This window comes from Lepidochelys kempii, chromosome 5 (genome assembly GCF_965140285.1).
Source record: "Lepidochelys kempii isolate rLepKem1 chromosome 5, rLepKem1.hap1, whole genome shotgun sequence".
Classification (NCBI taxonomy): domain Eukaryota; kingdom Metazoa; phylum Chordata; order Testudines; family Cheloniidae; genus Lepidochelys; species Lepidochelys kempii.
This window is the reverse complement of record NC_136384.1, coordinates 127,690,617-127,714,086: the sequence shown is the minus strand read 5'-3', so window position 1 is coordinate 127,714,086 and position 23,470 is coordinate 127,690,617. Positions and strand designations below refer to the sequence as shown.

The 23,470-nt window shown below is 44.9% G+C and overlaps 1 protein-coding gene across 2 annotated transcripts in view; it reads right to left on the bottom strand.

The window, feature by feature from the left end:
* The window catches only part of CPLX1 (complexin 1), a 218,749-nt gene that overhangs the window by 177,947 nt on the left and 17,332 nt on the right, over nucleotides 1-23,470 (bottom strand). The window contains exon 3 of one of the 2 annotated variants that reach the window (XM_073345780.2): nucleotides 355-509. The exons of the other annotated variant lie outside the window; for it this stretch is intronic. Coding sequence (XP_073201881.1) covers nucleotides 355-382 — 28 coding nt within the window. The 5' untranslated portion in view covers nucleotides 383-509. The remainder of the gene's footprint in view (nucleotides 1-354; nucleotides 510-23,470) is intronic. 2 annotated transcript variants of the gene reach the window in all.

Here is a 23,470-nt window from a genome sequence, read left to right as displayed (position 1 = left end):
ACAATCTGGCACTGACAAAATCTGTTGTACTAAGAAAGCAAAGCAACATCAATACGCTAAAAAGAAGCAATCGCCATGGTGAACAACACAATAAAGTATGAACCCTCCACCACGCAAATAAAAGTGCCTGACGGGACAGAACAACTCCCCAAAGAGAGACCAGAGGAGAACGGCACGTACTGATCTTTCTAGGATCTTTGTTTTCTGTTCCCAGTGACAGGAAAATGCCATTCAAAATGGATACACATGAAGGGCCAGGAATGATTTACACTCAGCTAGCGGAAATCAAAGCCAATAGATCTTCGCCCATTTACACCAGCGGAGGATCTGGTGCACTGCAGCACTGAGACTCGCCTTGAGTTGCATTAGATGTTAGCAGCATCCAATCACCTCTGTTTTATTCATGTCTGAAGCTAAGCATCAGCCAAGCGTCTTCGGGAAATGGACACATCACAATATGCTGAGCAGGTATGGAACATAGGACAGAGCTGGCACAGGGCCTCATTTGGCTGTTTAGGAAACAAAATTGTGGATTTAATTTTACCCAGCAGAGAATTTCCTCTTAAATTTGCTTCCTGACACACTACATTTTCTGGACAGAGGCTCAACAACCATCACTGCTTTGCAGCCCCTAGTTCTATGCAATATCATTAGCATATCATGCCCTCATCAAATGATAGCTCTTCCCTATTCATAAGGCATAGAACTAAGGTTTCAATGCTGGGATCCTACATGGGAAGTCAGTGGGAGATGTTAACTGCTTAGATGTTTTGGGTTGGCTTGTTTTTTTAAAACTGGCCACTTATTTGAACACCTAAGTATGGATTTAGGAGTCTAACTTTAGGCACCTATTTTTGAAAATATTGGCCTAATTCAAGAAGAGCCTTGAAATACCTTCCCAATGGTTTTTGAAGACATGGTACAAAAAAGGCATTATCAGTCATTAATTGTAGCCATTTGGAACTGCTCTCAGCAGCTTAAGTGTAGGCAGGTCAGAAGTTAGCAGCCAAATTAACTTGCACGCCCTGATAACATGTGGAAACATCCCACAAGATGGAGTATTATTTTGATTCTCAATGCAATTCTACAAAGAGACCAGCTAAAGTAAAAATTAGCTAGGGACCAGCCTGGTGAGGACACTGTAAATCTCTGGGCACTGTATCCCTGTACTTGTACATCACATAACAAGCCACAGTCCTACTTTATGTACTGCACATGCTAAATCTTGCATAGCCTTCCACCAAGATCCCTGAATTCAGTGCTCCCCAGTCTTTTGAAAGCTGAGTCCCTGCTTCTGGAAAATGAAACCAATTATGCCCTCTCTTCCCTATCTCCCTCCTTCCAACCACCTGGAGTTGTTAAAGACCAACCCATCCTAACGTATACACTTCATAAGCTCCCTAACCTAGTCCTTCATGCCCTCCCAAGGGTAAGCAACACACACTTTGGATGTAGAACTTCATAATATGATCCTTCCTCTCCTTTCTTATGTGCTTGGATAAGCAGTCAAAGAGTTGGAACATAAGAACGGCCACACTGGATCAGACCAAAGGTCCATCTAGGCCGGTATCCTGTCTTCTGACAGTGGCCAGTGCCAGGTGCCCCAGAGGGAATGAATAGAACAGGTAATCATCAAGTGATCCATCCCCTGTCGTCCATTCCCAGCTTCTGCTAATGTTAAATGTGAAATGCTAAATGTTAGCATTTAAACTACCAGCACTGGCATCTGAGTTGAACCCACTGAAATGAACAGAGCAGTTCACACCATAGAGCTACTGTTTCAGACTCTCTGCAAATTCAGGCAGGCATCACTGCCTTGGTTGCATGAGGATCACATTATGAAGGTTTTCTCCACAGCTGTACAAACTAGGAGTGTTTTTAAATGAAAACTGGGAATCTGGAGAATAACTGAGAGCTCTTTTCCTCCCCACTTTCCCAGCTAATCCTTCGTGTCACAGGTAGATGGGGCATAAAATGGGAAGGGGCCTCCTGGGTCACTGAGTCCAGTCCCCTTCTATCTCAGGCAATCCTTTCATATCATCCCCTTCACAAACTTATCAAGCTCCATCTTGAAACTAGTTTGTTTGCCCTCACTGCTCCTATTGAGAGGTTGTTCCAGAACCTCCTTCCTCTGATGGTTAGAAACCTTTTTCTGATTTCCAGTGTAAGCATATTTCTGGCTAGTTTGTTCCTCTTTGTTATTGGGCCAACATTGTCCTTCAGCTTCAATAGCTCTTCACCCTCTCTGGCGTGCATCCCCTTGATGTATGTATAGAGAACAATCAGATCCCCTCTCTAGGCTAAATGAGCTAGGCTAAATGAGCCAGGCTCTTTGAGGGCATGTTTACGCTGCAACATAAGCCCATGGTTCAAACTCAGGCTCAAGCCTAACCTCTTTTCGGTCTACACATAAATTGCACTAACCTAGGCCTTGCACTAACCCAGACACTAACCAAGTCAAACTGGGACCCAAGATTCAAGCTCTATTGGTTTGTGATGTAGACGTAGCCCCACTGGACTCGTGTGCTGGGAGCCTCCCAAGAGTATTGCACATTTCCACAGGTCTACATGGACAGTCAGTTTTCCCACACTGCACTAAGAACAAAGGGCTAGAGTGGCCCTGGGAAGTTTGGGATGTGGGGGGTGGACTCGGGCCAGCATAACACAACATAGATGCTGGAGCCCTAGGATTCAACAATTCCTCACCTGGGGTTACAAATGAGTGTGGACGTTGAAGCCCTAGTTTAACATGCACAGAGTCTGCTACCATGAGTTCAACTAACCCTGGGCTTACACTGCAGTATAGACAGACCTTGTAAGATGAATTCACCATTCCCCTGATCAGCCACCCCCATTCCAGAGGGATGTGCCCCCTGCGTCCTTAATGGCACGTCCTTAATGTCTGTGGAAATAGCTCCTTACAGTGCAGTTGAGTGTGTGTGTCGCACTGAAGAAGTTAAAGGGAGACCAAGCAGATGGAAACAGCTTATAGAGACCACGCTGTAACAGAGCGGCACCCACCTCTTGGCACAGCCCCTTCTGGTTGGGTGTTTCTGTGGTCTTTAGTTTATGGTGACCCCTGTCAGTGGTTTCTCAGGTGGTTTTTCAAGGACACAGCCCTCCAGCCTCTGTACATGAAACAGAACAAACCCCTTCCAGGGTACATAGTTTTAAAACGTATCCTGGCCCTGGTATGGGGCCATCCCCCTAAGGCTTCCTCCCTGAAGAGGCTGTCTTCTTGCAGCCCTCCCTAGGCTCAGTCCTTACTCAGTCCCAGCAGCCAGCCTGGAGCTCCTTCTTTGCTCCCCTGGTCCCTGCCCACAGACTGTCTTAAGCTTCAGCAGTCTTCCCTGGGCTCAGTCTGGCCTGCAGTGAGCTGTCCGTGATCTTGCTACTCTTCCAGCTAGCCAGACACCTTGTCCACCACCCTTCAAGGTCCAGGAAGCAACTGACTGCTGCGCTGTTCTGCAGCTTCTTTTATATGGCCCAGCTGAGCTCTGAATGCTCTCTCATTGGCTGCTTTCCTGCAACCACTCTCAGCCACTTGGAGGACTTCTCTTCTGCTTCCCTCTGGGACGGGGTGTGGCAGGACCCTGAGCCCTCCAGCAGGGGGCCTCTGGGCCTAGTCCACCCCGTCACACATGCCTTGAAGTGTGCAGTGGTGCCATAATACCAACCGATGGCCCTGAGAGTACAAAAAGAATCATTCCCCATCTCTGCCTTTTCTCTGCCAAATTGAAATAATACAGAGACTCAGTGCTGCAAATGCCAACTTTCTAAGGGTGTTTTGACTGTACACGAGGGCTAAACAAAGGGCTGTTTGTTGTCATGGTGGCAGTAGGTTTTATATCGCTTATGAAGAGAGAGCAAGATGCCATCAAGCATGCAGCCCATGAAGAGAGAACATTCGCAGCGGTAATACAGCATAAACACCATTTCAACTGCAAATTCCCAATGCCCTTTCAAATGGATATGAGGACAATTAGGCTTATCGGGGTAGGCTCTAAAGCAAAACATATATATTTTATGGACAGTTGAGACAGATGCTATTCTCTAAATCCTTGAAAGGCGGAGATGAGTTCCACGACAACTGTGGGGCTCTGACAGCACATAACATACGACAGATCAAATTCCAGTGGTGCTCCAGCAATCGCTCGATATTCCTTCCCCAAAGCTTTGTTGCTGTTAGAATAGCCTAATTGTGCACATTTGCTGGACACTAACAGTTTTAAGGAAAGAATCCAAATGAATGCACTGAGGTTATCTAACTCACTTCCAATTTAGTGGGCTGAAAACAAAGGGGAACACTTTGCAAACATTTTCTGTTAACAGTGAATCTGACTCAGAGCTGCAGAGACCTGGGCTTGAGTTTCCACTGATTTGCATCTTGGGTAAGCATAAAGCCCTTGAAATCATTCGGGCTCTTTCAGTTGATTTCAATAAACTTTGGATCAGGTCTTCACAGGTATGCAGAATCGGTAGACCATGCAACCAGTCAGAACCCTCCAAAAACCCACCTGGTTTTGTTTCAAACGGAACCGGATCTTTTCAATTTTTCTCACCGAAACGAGAAACCAAAAAAAAAATCATTTGGGTTGAGCAAAACATTTCAAACATTGTTTAGAAATGAAACCGTTTCCAAGTGAACTGGTGAAACAAAATGTCAAAATTGTTCATTTCTAAAATGCTGAAATGCTCTATTTTGACTTTAAAAAAAATTCCTCTTTTTTATTTAGCCAAAACTACTCACTAAATTTGACCCAAATTCATGAATAATTCCATTCATCACGAAACTGCATGCTTTGGCAAATATAATACTTGACCCAATAATGTCACCATTTCCCTTCTGTATATATTCCATGCATGGCCTAGTGGCAGGGTTGCCTAATGAAGAGAACATTGGACTGGGACTCAGGAGACCTAGGTTATTCCTGGCTCAGCAGATTGCTTCCACTGTGCCTCAGTTTCCCCATCTGTAAAATGTGGATCATGACACTGACCTCCTTTGTAAAATGCTTTGAGATCTACTGTTGAAAATTGCTATATAAGAGCTAGGTAGTACTGCAGTGTCATGAAGACATGCCACACAATGCAATACGCTCAAAGATAGTTCATATTGTGAAATAACTCGACAAGCCGAAAGCTGTGACTCATTTCCTTATTATATGATTGGGCCCAATGCAAGGAGCAAATCATCTTGATGTTCCAAATGATTACATTATGCCTAACGTGTTTAAATAACCTTCCTCCCTCTTTCATAGACTGGGGGCCAGAATGTATTCAGATGCTGTAATTCACCCTCTTGTACATGGCAGGCAGCACGGATCCTGTAAAGGACTTCATTATCACCTTTTGTGTTAGAGAAGAACACACACTTAGTCATAGAAAGAAGCTGGAAATGTTCCCCAGAGCGACAGAGATACGTGAGGAAAAGGCATTTTAAAATGTTACATTGTGAAACAGTCTTTCATGAAAATGATCGAGGTGACTTTTCATTGGCAAGATTGCGTATCGGTCTGAGTGCTGTATTGGTCTTAGTTTGCGACTTCAAGGCTTCAGCTTGAAAGGTAAGCTGATGAGTTGATCACAGGTTAACGAAGTAGTACTTTAGGTAATGATGACTGGCTTTTCATTGCTTCTTTATTCTTCCAGTGAAGCATGTCTGGCTCCTCAATCTGACTTTACTGGATCAAAAAAGATGGTGGGTAGGTGTGTACATGTGTGTACAGATAAATAGATGGTTAGACAGGTTACAGCTTAGACTGACACCTGTCAGAGGTGGCTTGGTATATGTATGTATGTATATGATTCCCTGTTCTGTTCATTCCCTCTGGGGCACCTGGCATTGGCCACTGTCAGAAGACAGGGTACTGGGCTAGATGGATCTTTGGTCTGAACCAGTAGGGTCATTCTTATGTTCTTATGTAACCCTGCCTCAGCATAGGGGGTGGGGGATAGATTACATGACCACTGGAGGTCCCTTCCAAGCCTGCATTTCTATTACGGGTGTGTATGGGGCTAGAGATACACTAGAGACAATGTCCTGGGTAAATTTTATTGAATTAAGTTTAATGCCTTTGGGGTCCACTGTGTTAAAAATGGAATTGTGTGTCTGTTATTATGACACTGTATGGAACATCTCTAGGAGGAGGAGATATGCTAATATAATTCCTCCAGTTACCAGCTCTTTGAAGCTTTGCCCTGGGCCGGGGGAGAGGGAGGACCTTTTGTCTGCTATGATAGGACAGTTCAAAGATCCCAGCTGGCTTCTCCAGGGCCCAACAGACAAAGAAAGGACTTTTGAATAAATAGCCGGAGTTGAAGCTGACTCAGGGCCTTCATTCCAATCCAGCAAAGGAACAGGAGCTTCTGTCCAAGGGAGGCCCCAGTCCTTACTTCGACTTCGACTTCGACTCCCTCAGGGAACGGATGGCCAGGATCCCCTGGGGGACTAATTTGAAGGGGAAAGGAGTCCAGGAGAGCTGGCTGTATTTCAAGGAATCCCTGTTGAGGTTACAGGGACAAACCATCCCGATGAGTCGAAAGAATAGTAAATATGGCAGGCGACCAGCTTGGCTTAATAGTAAAATCCTAGCAGATCTTAAACATAAAAAAGAAGCTTACAAGAAGTGGAAGGTTGGACATATGACCAGGGAAGAGTATAAAAATATTGCTCGGGTATGTAGGAATGAAATCAGGAGGGCCAAATCTCACCTGGAGCTGCAACTAGCGAGAGATGTCAAGAGTAACAAGAAGAGTTTCTTCAGGTATGTTGGCAACAAGAAGAAAGCCAAGGAAAGTGTGGGCCCCTTACTGAATGAGAGAGGCAACCTAGTGACAGAGGATGTGGAAAAAGCTAATGTACTCAATGCTTTTTTTTTTTTTTTTGCCTCTGTCTTCACTAACAAGGTCAGCTCCCAGACTGCTGCGCTGGGCATCACAAAATGGGGAAGAGATGGCCAGCCCTCTGTGGAGATAGAGGTGGTTAGGGACTATTTAGAAAAGCTGGATGTGCACAAGTCCATGGGGCCGGACGAGTTGCATCCGAGAGTGCTGAAGGAATTGGCGGCTGTGATTGCAGAGCCATTGGCCATTATCTTTGAAAACTCGTGGCGAACCGGGGAAGTCCCGGATGACTGGAAAAAGGCTAATGTAGTGCCAATCTTTAAAAAAGGGAAGAAGGAGGATCCTGGGAACTACAGGCCAGTCAGCCTCACCTCAGTCCCTGGAAAAATCATGGAGCAGGTCCTCAAAGAATCAATCCTGAAGCACTTGCATGAGAGGAAGGTGATCAGGAACAGCCAGCATGGATTCACCAAGGGAAGGTCATGCCTGACTAATCTAATCGCCTTTTATGATGAGATAACTGGTTCTGTGGATGAAGGGAAAGCAGTGGATGTATTGTTTCTTGACTTTAGCAAAGCTTTTGACACAGTCTCCCACAGTATTCTTGTCAGCAAGTTAAGGAAGTATGGGCTGGATGAATGCACTATAAGGTGGTTAGAAAGCTGGCTAGATTGTCAGGCTCAATGGGTAGTGATCAATGGCTCCATGTCTAGTTGGCAGCCGGTATCAAGTGGAGTGCCCCAAGGGGTCGGTCCTGGGGCCGGTTTTGTTCAATATCTTCATAAATGATCTGGAGGATGGTGTGGATTGCACTCTCAGCAAATTTGCGGATGATACTAAACTGGGAGGAGTGGTAGATACGCTGGAGGGGAGGGATAGGATACAGAAGGACCTAGACAAATTGGAGGATTGGGCCAAAAGAAATCTGATGAGGTTCAATAAGGATAAGTGCAGGGTCCTGCACTTAGGACGGAAGAACCCAATGCACCGCTACAGACTAGGGACCGAATGGCTAGGCAGCAGTTCTGCGGAAAAGGACCTAGGGGTGACAGTGGACGAGAAGCTGGATATGAGTTAGCAGTGTGCCCTTGTTGCCAAGAAGGCCAATGGCATTTTGGGATGTATAAGTAGGGGCATAGCGAGCAGATCGAGGGACGTGATCGTTCCCCTCTATTCGACATTGGTGAGGCCTCATCTGGAGTACTGTGTCCAGTTTTGGGCCCCACACTACAAGAAGGATGTGGATAAATTGGAGAGAGTCCAGCGAAGGGCAACAAGAATGATTAGGGGTCTAGAACACATGACTTATGAGGAGAGGCTGAGGGAGCTGGGATTGTTTAGCCTGCAGAAGAGAAGAATGAGGGGGGATTTGATAGCTGCTTTCAACTACCTGAAAGGGGGTTCCAAAGAGGATGGCTCTAGACTGTTCTCAATGGTAGCAGATGACAGAACGAGGAGTAATGGTCTCAAGTTGCAGTGGGGGAGGTTTAGATTGGATATTAGGAAAAACTTTTTCACTAAGAGGGTGGTGAAACACTGGAATGCGTTACCTAGGGAGGTGGTAGAATCTCCTTCCTTAGAGGTTTTTAAGGTCAGGCTTGACAAAGCCCTGGCTGGGATGATTTAACTGGGAATTGGTCCTGCTTCGAGCAGGGGGTTGGACTAGATGACCTTCAGGGGTCCCTTCCAACCCTGATATTCTATGATTCTATGATTCTATGATTCTTACGGAAGGGTTTGGATGGACTGATACCCAGCAGAGTGGAGATGGGGGGAGGACCTGAAGCCCTTGTGGAGTGCAGGGGTGGGGATGATCACTGGTAAGCTTAGTAGTGTGTGTAGGCTCCTTTATTGTTTTAATATGTTTTCTGTGTAATGTGCTTACCTTAAGAATGCAATGCGCTTGCTTAGAAAGAGTGATGGGGCAGCTTGTAACTGTGGGTAATTATGCTGTGATCAGTCTCTGAAGAGAAAGCCAGCAGGCCTGCTTAGGCAGACTCTCTTTGCTGGGAATAACACAGTGAAGGCAGGGAGCTGTGGCAGCCTGGAGATACCAGCTCTCCACCCAAGAGAAGTGATAGCTGGGGAACCGGAAGCCTGAGTATGAGTGCCCTTGCTGGCCCACAAGGGGGAAATACATGTGCATTTATCCTGAAGTGTGACAGGTGTGTATAGAGAGAGAGAGGCAGGCCAGTGCCATTCAGAGATCTGATGAGACTGAGGATTGCCAAGGGCTGCATAAAGGTCATACACAGCTCAAGGCAACCCCTACATGGTGTTATTCAGCCTTTTTTTAAAATGTAGCATTAAACTGAAGATGATGACAAAACAGAAAGCTGTTTCCATTCGGAAAAATCAAAGTTTCATTTTGGCTTTTGCTGACTTTTTCCTTTGTTGTTTTTTTCCCCAAAAACAAATCAGCAAAACCAATACGAGTTTGTGAAACGTTTTAGTGTTGCCAAATCTGCATTTTTCACCAAAACAAGGTTTCAGCCAAAAAATTCTTGCCCAGCACTAGTCAGGAGGCACACCTATGCCAAAGGTCACTGGCTCAGACAACTCCCTCCTGGCTCCCAGGACAGAATGATTTTGGAGGGGACTCAGAGAGTTTTTCTTTGACACCTCCCACTCGTATTTCCATAAGGTCAGTGATCCAGGCCCCTGCCAGGGAGAAGTGCCTGGAGATTTTCCTGACATTGGGAAGTAAACATTAGGCTCTTCCAGCATTCCATTGACTTCATTTGTGTTAATCCCAATTTACATCATTGCGCATGAGAACAGACTAGAGGCACAGACAGTTAGCGACAGAGTTTAATAGCATTAACCTTGAATTATATGCCCCATTTACATCTCGCACAAACCCAGTTCATAACTCACTATCTGTATTAACCCAGAGATCAGCCCTCCCCTGGTGTGCTAACTCACAAAAGTAGTAGTCATTCCACTTTGCTCTCCCATTGCCAGTCCCAGTAACCACTTTGATGGAGGTAATTGCAGGGATCAGAAAGCAGGCATGTACTGGTGGAAGAAATGAGCCCGGGTGCAAAAAGCAATACGAGGAACATTTATCTTGGACTAAACTGAACTGCGTAGCTTTTTAATCAAACTGGATTTGGTTTTCCACAACCTCACTCCAAGCTCCCCCTAAATGATAAGCCAGCAGACAAAGCAGAACTTGACATTTTAATGAAACGCAGAAGGCAGCTTGGTCACACTGTATATCATTAACATCCCACTAATAAAATGTCAAGCAGATTCGTTCAGGCACTGGGATGCCAGCAGACCTCCCTAAGAAGTCCATGTTCCTAAAGAGCACAACAGAAAAGGGACAGCTCCCTAATGCTGACACATAAGACAGCTGGGTGAACCGTCTGTGCAGTGCAGCTCGGTAACATGACAGGCTATCACAAGGTGCACAGAGAGAGCTGCTAGAAGTGAGCTAGAGTTAAATGGAGGACACCAGCAGACTTGCTCCTCAGTGCTCCAAACACGACTTTTTAAACCAAAAGTAAGAAGAATTCTCTCAAAGGGTCAAACCCTGCCTTCCTTACTCACACAAGTAGTGGTTTTGCCGTAGCAAAGATGACTCCTGTGAGTAAAGAGAGCAGGTGCGACCCACAGAGTTAGGGCTTCTCAACCCTTGAAATGCTACAGCTGCATGCTGTAGACACTCACTACAGCAGTGGGAGGGGATTCCCCCCCATCGGGGTAATTAACTCATTGCCCCACAAGGCAGTAGATAAGTCGATGGAAGAATACTTCCATCAGTCTAGTGCTGTGTGCACTGGGGGTTAGGTCAGCTTAACTATGTTGGTGAGGGTGTGCATTTTTCACACCCCTGAGCGACGTAGCTGGTCCTCTTAGCTTTTGAGTGTAGACCTGGCCGTGGCCCCTCTGTCCTTCAGGATGGACACTATCCCTGATATTAAGTCTGATAAAATGAACACAGACGTTCTGATTCACTCAGACAGTTTTCACACAGCCGCTGTAGAGCTCTTTCTTGGGCTCAGTTCGGGTGCTGGAGCAAAACACGGAGAGGCAGAGTCCCTTCTGGCAGAGGTTTCACTGAAGTGAGAAAAATGAGACCAGCAGATAATGCCTCTGGGCATTCGGCTGCAGAGAAAGGTCTGAAAGAAACTTGTGAGCGAAATTCAGTATGAAAGCAACAAATAAAGACGCGGGTAAGCATCTTAAAAGCGCTACCTGCAGGGGTAACTCTGAAGACCTTTTGAAATCAAGGGCAGTTGGACTTCAGGGGGCTTCGTTCATTTGGATCAGTCCAGGTACAACAATCAGAACCTTCTCCTTCACCGTCTATAAACAACTTGTGATCTGCTGATGGTCAATCACAAAATCAATCACAACTGATGTCACTCTTATTTAATATTGGCCAGAATAGCTGTATTGTTTCCCCTACCCCTTCACTCCTCCCTGCTATAGGAACGTACACAAAATGGACTGCTGCTATTTCTCCCACCGTCTTCTTTATGAGCATCAGGTTGATCACCAAGGAAGCTCATCATCTGTAATTCCCAATGTGCCAAAGTTAGGCTCTGGAATCCATGGCTAGTTCTTCAGAGAGCTGGCAAAAACCCAGACCAATCCAGACTGGGAGACAGGGATTTGGCATTTTATAGCTGTAGCTCACCTAGATCTTTTCAGGAGGACAGAGTAATGATCAAGCAGTGAGACAGTGTGTTATGGCTGTGCTTAGCTAATCAGGCATTTCAAATGAGGCATTTCATATATTCAGCAGTAAGTATGTGTGTTCAGGGTACCAACTTCAGTACGCTTGTGTGGATGCAACCAAGGCCAGAACGTAGCCCAATATGTTGTTTTTACTCTGGTGATGTTATTGTTTATTGACATTTGTAGCAAGGTAGAGTGGCCTCCCTCCAAGCCTGAAAGTAAGGGACCACTATACTCCACCTGGAAGGCAAAGCCAAGCCAGCCCTGCTCCAGCACCAGAAGTGGAGGGCCAGGACAGGAGGTATAAGAGGCAGGCCCTTCAGCTCAATTGGGAGGGAGTCAGGAAATGAGACAGATGTCTCTATCCTGCTGCAGGACTTTGGCCCTGCTACCGAGCCATGTAGCGCCCTGACAGTGGAGGAGACCAAGTGCGGAGAAGAGCTGCTGCCGTCTGCTGATTACCCAGAGGAGACGGAGGACTCACCGACTGGGGAGCCGTGATGACATTGGGATAGGAAGTAGCCCAGGGAAACCAGACACTAGTCTGGTTATTCTGTCTCAGTAAGAGTCCTTGTGTTACAGTGGGATCCTTGCTGACCCAGTGGCAGAACCACCTGCCACTGTTAGGGCCCAGGGCTGGGACCTAGTGGAGTAGGGTGGGTCCGGGTCCCCCTACCCCGCTGCTTCCTACCCCACCCCTGGGTGGCTGCCTATTCACCCCAGGCCTGTGCCTTGTGTGTTTGCTGTCTGCCATGGCTAAGATTGCTCATTGCTGTGCCCTACCCAGGTGGCCAGAGCCATAGACTACTAATTGAATGTTTGTTGTCTGATGCAATGAGACAGAGTGGCCTCCCTAGGAGCCTGAGCCCTATGGACCACTACAGCCTTACAATAGTACCTAGGTGCACCAACCAGGCACAGGGCCCTTTCGTGCTACACATTTCAAAAACACTTAGTAAGAGACAGTCTAAATAGACAAAGGAAGCGGTATCAGTCCCACTTTACAGAGAAATCCACTGCCTTCCAGAAGGCCATACCGCTAGTCTGTAGCAGAGGTGGGAACTGAACCCGGCACTCTTGAGTTACAGGCCCATGCCTTAACCACTAGACATCCTTCTAGTCTGAATAGCTTGAATACCTGTGTTAAACTGGTTCCAAGGTGAATCTGCTGCCTTGCCCGGATCTTGCTGTCTGCTACATGACTCACTTGTAGGGGGTGCTCCATTCCCCTTTCTAGGATTATGGTTACAGTTAGATGTTTTGTCTTCTTGGGTTGGGTACTGTAATTGCAGAAGTGCTCCATTGCCATGGTCTAGCAGGTATCCATGGGAAAAACCACATATTGGCTTTGTATTTACTAGCCCAGCTCCCCTCAACATTTGTCTAGCCCACATCCTGTCCCCTGACTAGATGAAAGCATTAAGTGAAGGGGAAAAGGCAGCCTGGAGAATACGGAATATTACACTGTGCTCGAACCAGCATCAGATTCCATTTTAAAAGCATGTCCTCAGCATGAACCCAGCATCAAGAGGCTTTGTTTCTACAGCTACCAAGCTGTCATGTGCTTGGCTCCAAGGGAAACTCTGTCAGTGAAGAGTGCCAAGGAGGGACCATCTCCAGCAGAGTTTTGGTCGCTCTGCAGACTCCAATTAGATGACTTATTTGCCCTTCCGACATCTTTGATGGTTTAACGTGGCGTTTCACAGATGCATTATACTTATAAATAATGCACTAATGTCAACATGCTTTCTGGGTTCACTTCAACTAAAATATTAACTAAGTTGTCACTTCATCATTTGCTTACTTTGGCTTTTCTTGGATTTAATATTCAGTTTAAATCTTTTATAAATTACCCCATTACCTTTTGTATCCTAGCATGAAATGCACAAATTTCTTTGAACCACTCTTGCGTCCTCTAATGTTAGCAAAGATGAGGATGGGAAGCCTGCCACCCAGGAGCTATTAAAACTAATCCCTCCCATAATTTCCAGTTAACCAACAAGGCAAAAAATAATGACTTTATCAGCTGAAGTCTGTTACATCTGCTTTATTCCCACATTGTAGCATGACCATTTATAATTGAGTTGCGGTTTAATCAACTAAGTGGACCACCTCTTGAGGAAAAAAGCAAAACTAAGTCGCTGTGTTCTTAAGAGCAGCAAAAGAGACAATTGCTTAACTCTGAAGTGTCAATGCAGCAAGCGGAGAATGTTTAAAATCTTATGTAACCCGCGTAGGGGGCTCTTGTTTGGCAGAGCATGTTTTTTTGTATTGGTAAGGTTCTCAAACGCGATTCCTAGTGCTGGAACTTTTCATAGAAACAATAAATATTCTGAGCCATGAAAGCAGTATTTTTAATTTGGGTTCAGGTTTTTTTCCCTGTTAGGTATTAAAGTTTCAGGAAAAAAGATCTGCAAGTGTCTCCTTTGCATTACCAGCAAGTCATTTGCTTTCCCCCAAATGTCAGGTCCTCAGCTGATATAAATCAACAAAGCTCCGTTGACATGGACAGATTGATATCAGCTGCTGCTGATGATTATTAATAATTTGCAATGTAGTCATACCCAGTCAAGGATGGTGATCCTGTTGTGCCAGGTATCTCTGGCTGATCCACTTGCTCTTTCTTGGTCTAGAGAACATCTAATCTGCAGTATTTTAATTAGAACATATTTTGTCTGGGCTTTAAAGAGCTTGGTGTGTTACAACCTAAAGCCCTACCTACGTGAGTGTCACTCAAGTCATGCATAGCAGGGACAGAATCCTTGTTCTTCTTCTGCTGCTCAGTAATAGGCTAAAGCCATCCTCTCACCGCCCTCCCCTGCTTTCCCCCCCCCCCGAGCTGGGCATGACCTGCTGGTCTCTGAACTCATGTGTGTGTGTATATGGAGATCGGGCTTGTGGGTGTAACATACCTGCTTTCCCAGAGCCCCTTAGGCCTCTGCACCACCCGACTGAAGCAGGCATCTGCTGTGCTTCTCAGAGGAGCACAATTCTGCAGATAGACTCCTCCTATCGCAACTGACAGTCCTTTTCTGGAATCTGCCTCGGAGGGCATCCAACCAGAGGTTACCTCACCGAGAAGAAACCCATGCAGTCTGAGTGGGATGACTGATGCAGGATAGTTTATAACTGGGCTCACTAGAGCCCGTATACTCTCTAAACCAGCTATAACTTCCATAACAGAAATGGGGATCTACCAAAATGCATAGGGTCCACCCAAAAAGTCATGAGCCTCCTGCAGTTCCTCGTCTTCCTACTGTATTTGTCTTTAATCATAAACACTTTCTGCATCCAAATCTGACAACGGACAATGATCACATTCATTTTCACTTCCAGTAAACAGAGCCATATGACTTCTCCTGAAGAGTCTCCATGTTTCTGAACCGGAACGTGAGCTGTCCAGCCTAGTGGTTAGAGCTAGGATGAGCGACAGGAGCCAGAACCATGGGACAAAGCCAGAGTCAGGGACCAGGAATCAAGTCAAGTGTCAGAACTAGAGTCAGAATCTGGGCAAGGGAGCAGGACTGGGGCGACAGGAGCAGGACAGGAGCAAGGCTCAGAACAAGGCAGGCGCAGGAGCGGCCGTAGCTGCAGGTGTAAGAATTGAGCAGCCATCTCTGCAGACCTCAGAGACTTTAAGGCCAGAAGGGACCATCGTGATCATCTAGTCTGACCTCCTGCACATCGCAGGCCACAGAACCTCGCCCACCCACTCCTGTAACAGACCCCTGACCTCTGGCTGAGTTACTGATGTCCTCAAATCATCATTTAAAGACTCAACGTGACAGAGAATCCACCATTTACACTAGTTCAGACATGCAAGTGACCAACGCCCCATGCTGCAGAGGAAGGTGAAAAACCTTCAGGCTCTCTGCCACTCTGACCTTGAGGAAAATTCCCTCTCAGCCCCAAATATGGTGATTTGTTAGACCCTGAGCATTTGGGTGAGACTCACCAGGCAGACACCTGGGAAAGAATTCTCTGTAGTAGCTCAGAGCCCTCCCCATCTAGTGTCCATCACAGTCATTGTAGATATTTGCTGCAAGCAGTTGCAGATCGGCTACATGACAGTGTAGGCAACCTCATCATAACATCACTTCCATAAACTTATCAAGCTCAGTCTTGAAGCCAGTGAAGGTTTTTGCCCCTACTGCTCCCCTGGGAAGGCTGTTCCAGAACTTCACTCCTCTGATGGTTAGAAACCTTCATCTAATTTCAAGCCTAAACTTGTTGATGACCAGTTTGTATCTGTTTGTTCTTCTGTCAGCAGTAATGTTTAACTTAAATAACTCCTCTCCCTCCACTGTATTTGTCCCTCTGATGTATTTACAGAGAGCAATCATATCTCCCCTCAGACTTCTTTTGGTTAGGCTAAACAAACCAAGCTCTTTCAGTCTCCTCTCATAAGGTAGGTTTTCCATTCCTCGGATCATCCTAATAGCCCTTCTCTGCACCTGTTCCAGTTTGAATTCATCTTTTTTAGACATGAGAGACCAGAACTGCACACCATGTTCCAGGTGAGGTCTCACCACTGCCTTGTATAATGGTACCAACACTTGCCTGTCTCTGTTGGAAATACCTTGCCTGATGCATCCTAGGATTTCATTAGCCTTTTTCACAGCCGCATCATATTGGCAGTTCATAGTCATCCCGTGATCAACCAATACACCCAGGTCTTTAACCTCCTGTGTCACTTCCAACTAATAAGTCCCCAGTTTATACCAAAAAATCTTGTTGTTAGTCCCTAAGTGAATGACCTTGCACTTTGAACTATTACTCCAGTTTACAAAGTCATCTAGATCTTCTCGTGTGATATGCCGGTCCTCCTCCGTATTAGCAATACCTCCCAAGATCGTATCATCTGCAAATTTTATGAGCCCAATCCCGCTTTTTGTGCCAATGTCAGTAATAAAAATGTTAAATAAAAATAGTCCCAAGACTGATCCTGGAGGAACTCCACTAGTAACCTCCCTCTAGCCTGACAGTTCACCTTTCAGTATGACCCATTGTAGTCTCCCCTTTAACCAGTTCCTTACTCACCTTTCAGTTCTCATATTAATCCCCATCTTCTCCAATTTAATAATAATTTCCCATGTGGAACTGTATAAAATGCCTTATTGACATCCAGGAAGATTAGATCTACTGCATTTCCTTTGTCTAAAAAATCAGTGATCTTCTCAAAGAAGAAAAGGAGTACTTGTGGCACCTTAGAGACTAACCAATTTATTTGAGCATAAGCTTTCGTGAGCTACAGCTCACTTCATCGGATGCCGATGAAGTGAGCTGTAGCTCACGAAAGACTATGCTCAAATAAATTGGTTAGTCTCTAAGGTGCCACAAGTACTCCTTTTCTTTTTGCGAATACAGACTAACACGGCTGTTACTCTGAAACTTCTCAAAGAAGGAGATCTGGTTGGGCTAGCACAATCTACCTTTTGTAAAACCATGTTGTATTTTATCCCAATTACCATTTACCTCTATAGTCTTAACTACCTTCTCTTTCAAAATTTGTTCCAAGACCCTGCAAAAAATTGAGATCAAACTAACAGATCTATAGTTTCCCTGGTCATGTTTTTCCCCCCTTTCTTAAATATAAGTACTATATTAGCAATTCTCCAGCCACAGGGTACGGCCCCCAAGTTTATGGAGTCATTAAAAATCCTTGCTATTGAGCTTGCCATTTCATGTGCTGGTTGCAGGATAGAGATAGGATGGCACACACCCCTGGGCTCTAGCCCACCATCTGTCTTCCCGGAAGCATCCCATCTCTATGCCCTCTACCACATGGACCCCTAAGGATATTGCCAGCTTGGAGGACAGGACCATAAAGTGAGGTTTGGGACCAATTGAAGTTGACATAATAGAGTGCTGGCGTTCACAAATTGCACCTAACAGCTTGTCCTCAGTACACTGTCCAAAACCATCAAAGTCAATCCTCTGAAACACCTAGTTCTGAAAAGATTCCACTCTCTACTAAAGTGCAAAAAACCCAAGAGTTTCCAGTAGGATAAACGAACAAATATATTGAAAACAGGCATGTAGAAATACTTGTCCCCTATGTGAGCTGCATCAGAAGAGCTTTATGCATGGAGAAGCAGAAAATAAAATATAAAGCAACTGAGAGGAAGATGAAAATGATCTGGAGGCATGATTTAACCATACAGGGCCTAATTTGTAGTTTTTAACTCCAAAAGGGACAACTGTGATCATCCAGTCTGACTGAAGTTTGCAGATGATACAAAGCTGGGAGGTATTGCCAATTTAGAGAAGGACAGGGATATCCTACAGGAGGATCTGGATGACCTTGTAAACTGGAGTAATAGTAATAGGATGAAATTTAATAGTAAGATGTGTAAGGTCATGCATTTAGGGATTAATAACAAGAATTTTAGTTACAAGCTGGGGATGCATCAATTAGAAGTAACAGAGGAGGAAAAGGAACTTGGAGTATTGGTTGATCATAGGATGACTATGAGCTGCCAATGTGATATGGCCGTGACAAAAGCGAATGTGGTCTTGGGATGCATCAGGAGAGGTATTTCCAGTAGGGATAAGGAGGTTTTAGTACCGTTGTACTAAAGGCACTGGTGAGACCTCGCCTGGAATACTGTGTGCAGTTCTGGTCTCCCATGTTTAAGAAGGATGAATTCAAACTGGAACAGGTACAGAGAAGGGATACTAGGATGATCCGAGGAATGGAAAACTTGTCTTATGAAAGGAGACTCAAGGAGCTTGGCTTGTTTAGCCTAACTAAAAGAAGGCTGAGGGGAGATATGATTGTTCTCTGTAAATATACCAGAGGGATAAATACCAGAGAGGGAGAGGAATTCTTTAAGCTCAGTACCAATGTGGACACAAGAACAATAGATATAAACTGGCCACCATGAAATTTAGACTAGAAATAAGACAAAGGTTTCTAACCATCCGAGGAGTAAAGTTTTGGAACAGCCTTCCAAGGGAAGCAGTGGGGGCAAAAGATCTATCTGGTTTTAAGATTAAACTCAATAAGTTTATGAGGAGATGTTATGATGGGATAACATGGTTTTGGTAATTAAATATTCATGGTAAATAGGCCCAAGGGCCTGTAATGGGATATTAGATGGGGTGGGATCCGAGTTACCCAGGAAAGAATTTTCTGTAGTATCTGGCTGATGAATCTTGCCCATATGCTCAGGGTTTAGCTGATTGCCATATTTGGGGTCGGGAAGGAATTTTCCTCCAGGGCAGATTGGAAGAGGCCCTGGAGGTTTTTCGCCTTCCTCTGTAGCATGGGGCATGGGTCACTTGCTGGAGGATTCTCTGCTCCTTGAAGACTTTAAACTACGATTTGAGGACTTCAATAGCACAGATATAGGTGTGAGGTTTTTGCAGGAGTGGTGGGTGAAATTCTGTGGCCTGCGTTGTGCAGGAGGTCAGACTAGATGATCATAATGGTCCCTTCTGACCTAAATATCTATGAATCTATGACTGCCTGCATAGCACAGGCCAGAGAATTTCATCTCATGATTCCAGCATCCAGCCCAACAATTTGTGGTTCATAGAATCATAGAATATCAGGGTTGGAAGGGACCTCAGGAAGTCATCTAGTCCAACCCCCTGCTCAAAGTAGGACCAATCCCCAATTAAATCATCCCAGCCAGGGCTTTGTCAAGCCTGACCTTAAAAACTTCTAAAGAAGGAGATTCTACCACCTCCGTAGGTAACGCATTCCAGTGTTTCACCACCCTCCTACTGAAAAAGTTTTTCCTAATATCCAACTTAAACCTCCCCCACTGCAACTTGAGACCATTACTCCTTGTCCTGTCCTCTTCTACCACTGAGAATAGTCTAGAACCATCCTCTCTGGAACCACCTCTCAGGTAGTTGAAAGCAGCTATCAAATCCCCCCTCATTCTTCTCTTCTGCAGACTAAACAATCCCAGTTCCCTCAGCCTCTCCTCATAAGTCATGTGGTTCCGGACCCCTAATAATTTTTGTTGCCCTTCGCTGGACTCTTTCCAAATTATCCACATCCTTCTTGTAGTGTGGGGCCCAAAACTGGACACAGTACTCCAGATGAGGCCTCACCAATGTCAAATAGAGGGGGACGATCACGTCCCTCGATCTGCTGGCAATGCCCCTACTTATACATCCCAAAATGCCATTGGCCTTCTTGGCAACAAGGGCACACTGCTGACTCATATCCAGCTTCTCATCCACTGTCACCCCTAGGTCCTTTTCCGCAGAACTGCTGCCTAGCCATTCGGTCCATAGTCTGTAGCTGTGCATTGGGTTCTTCCGTCCTAAGTGCAGGACCCTGCACTTATCCTTATTGAACCTCATCAGATTTCTTTTGGCCCAATCCTCCAATTTGTCTAGGTCCCTCTGTATCCTATCCCTGCCCTCCAGCGTATCTACCACTCCTCCCAGTTTAGTATCATCCGCAAATTTGCTGAGAGTGCAATCCACACCATCCTCCAGATCATTTATGAAGATATTGAACAAAACCGGCCCCAGGACCGACCCCTGGGGCACTCCACTGGTTGAACTAGAGCATCTCTGTTAGGCTATGTCTACACTTGGAGCTGTGCCCTCTGGCCCCCCCATATACATACTCGGCACAGATAGTCCATGCCATCACTTGCCACTGCCCCATGCCACTACTATTATGAGTGCTAGCCTATGTGTACTTGAACTGAGAATCACATCTCCAGCTCCAAGTGTAGATGTATCCTTAAAAGAGACATCCAATTTTTACTTAAGTGTTGCCAACATTGGGAAATTTACCAGCATAGCTATTGCAGAATAACCTTGAAAATAGAGTAATAATTCTGGAATAAAATCACTTTGATTCTGAAAGAGTCTCCACACGGGGAAATTATACCAGAATAGTTATAGAGGAATAGTTGATGCCATGCCTATTCTAGAATAATTTCCCTCACATAGACACAACCTTAAAATTTCCAAGTGCTGGAGAATTTACCTTACCTCTTGGCAACCTTTTCCAATGGCCCTCAATGTTGACTTCAGTTAAGCCATGCCAATTGACACCAGCAGAGAATTTGCCTCAGATTAGGGCTGGCCAGAAAATCAGAATTCTGTCTTCTGAAAAAATTTTGAGAGTTCAATATTTGATTTCATTCCAGTGCAGAACACAAATGCAACCCTTTGAAATATTTCAGGAAAAACAGCAGAGCAAGCTCTACCCCAGAGTAGCCAATAGCTCAGAGGTTAGGGCATTCACCTGGGATGTGGGAGAACTAGGCTTAAGTCCCTGCTCCAAATTAGGTAGAGCAGTGAGCTGGACCTAAGTCATCTACCTCCCTGATGAGTGCCTAATCCCTGAGCTATTGCTACTAGGTTGCTCTTGCATGAGAAATTCCATCCTGAACCTGAGAAACCTGTCTCAACAAAATTTTCATCAAAACAGATAAATTTCCATGAAAAGCTTGGTTTCAAATTGACATTTTCTGGCAAAAAATGATTTGTCAAAAAATTCCCACACAGCTATACACCTCTGCCTCAATACACTTTAACTGTACAAAGTCTAAAACTTCCCTCAACACACCCAGACAAACCTGCAAAAAACATTTGTTCAAACTGCCAGTTAACAAATAGATTGCTTATTTTCTTTTCATATAATATAATATAATTAATATAATAATATAAAACTCTGTATAATTGGATGCTTTCTCTTTCAGGCCTCTTTCAATCTGTAGTAATGCATTTTTCGTGTATCTATGGTCTTGTCTACACTACAGGGGAAAGCCAATCTAAGCTAAGCAATTTGAGTTACGTGAATAGCGTAACTCAAGTTGACGTAGCTTAGACCTATTTACCATGGGATCCACACTACGTGATGTTGATGGGAGAGCATCTCCCGTTGACTCCCCTTCCTCTTCTCATTCGGATGGAGTACAGGAGTTGATGGGAACGTGATCTGTGGTCGACTTAGTGGGTCTTCACTAGACCTGCTAAATCGACCGCCGATGCTTTGATCACCATGCATCGATCCCCCAGTAAGTGTAAACAAGCCCTGTGACAGTGAAGGTGTAGTTATGATCTCCCAACTATGCAGTAAGAAAAACAAAAAGGGGGAAGTTACAAATACACAAAAAAGAAAAAAAGGAAAGAAGAGAATGTGGTGAGAACAGATATCTTCAGAGGTGCTGGAACTAGGAGTGCTGGGGAGGGTGAAGTGGTTTCCATCACATACAAGGTTTACAGTTTGGTTCAGTGGCTCTCAGCACCCCCACTATACAAATTGCTCCAGCACCCCTGGATAGCTTGGTCTTCTACAGAGTTCTTTATATGTTCAAGAGTCAGGCTACATCTACATCACAGCACTTACAGCGCCACAGCTGCACCAGTACAGCGGTTCTGCTGTACCATTTGTAGTGGCGAGGCTCTAAGCTCTAAGCTCTCCCGTTATAACACCTGCCTCTGCAAAAGGCAGTAAGCTATGTCAGCAGGAGAAGCTCTCTTGATGACATAGCACTGCCTACACCGGCGCTTAGGTCGGTGTAACTTACGATGCTCAAGGGTGTGGATTATTCACACCCCAAGTGACGTAGTTATACTGAAGTAACGCGTAGTGTAGACAAGTTCTCACCTGGAGCATTATTGAAGTGGCTCACTGTGCCACCTAGTGGAGACTGTAGGAACTGCACCCTCTTGGAAAAGTAAGTTGAGACATTATTAGCAGGGGATGTGGAGATTGGACAGAAGTTTCTGGAACTGGTATTTGATTGGTTGGGAAGCAGAGAGGTTGGAACAAAAGGATCTGATTGGTGGATGTCGATTAATGGTAAAAGGGCTTGGAAAAAAGAAGAAAAAGGTCACCTTAAACTGTAGCAGCACAGTCCGAGCCCCAAAAGAAATGAGAGTTTTCCCATTAACTCTAACAGGAACAGGTCTGGGTCCCAAAAATCAATGGGGCTACAGACATTAAACACCACCGTTTGTGTTGTTATCAGAAATTGGCTATGGGGAAAATGGCTGATGTAAGTTTAATTTCAGTGTAAAATAAATTGCTTGTCACAGATTATAACCAGAGCTGGTTGGGGAATTATCATTTTCCCTACAAGTTTCTGTTGAAAAATTTAAAACTGAAAAAATTGTTTTCCAGTTTTCAGCACAAAAAAATGAATAGTTTAATGGAAAACTATTTTTCAAGGAAATAAACCATTTTTGAAGAAAAAAATTGTTTGACAGAAAAAATTGTCAAAAAAGTTTCCAACAGCTCTAACTGAAACATTTTTCCTGGGATTCAATGGATGAATCTAATATCAGTGCAAGGACAAACACTCAGGCCACAGAGCCTGCAGGCTTCATTCCTTCCCACATGCTGGCCAGAGCAGCTGGCTGGGAGGAGAGCACTGCTCTTCAAGAAGGGGTGAAGTAACTTTCTCCCTTCCCAGAGAAAGGAAAATGGTTATTATGACTCTCTGAAGCATGTTTTATTCTCTGCTTCTGGGGTGATACAGATGTGCACAGCTTCTTTCTCAGAGCAGACTGTAAAGTTACATCTAGCCCAGAGAGTAAGTGACTTTCCCAAAGTCACAAGGAATGCATGCCATGGTTGAGACTTGAAGCTAGTTCCTTGCCCAGTGCCATAAGCACAAAGCAGATGCTTCTTTCTAAATCAGCCAGCTGAGCCTACACCCTCTGATGGAGAAAAAAAATGTGAAAATGATTGATCAGACAGATAGAAGTGAGCAAGTACTGCCTAACTGCCTATCTACTTATCCATCCACCCAGATGGATTTCTTATCCTTTTTTATCTTTTCTTTATTTGCCATCTGCTTTCCTGTTTCTTCATTCCATTTTCCCGGCCCATAGAGTTATCAAAACAATTTCACCATTTCGCCCACCAAAGGACATTTTGCTTGTTTGTTTGTTTTAATTTACTTCCTTAAATGATACTTCTCAGTACTTTGAATTCCAAACTCGTGTG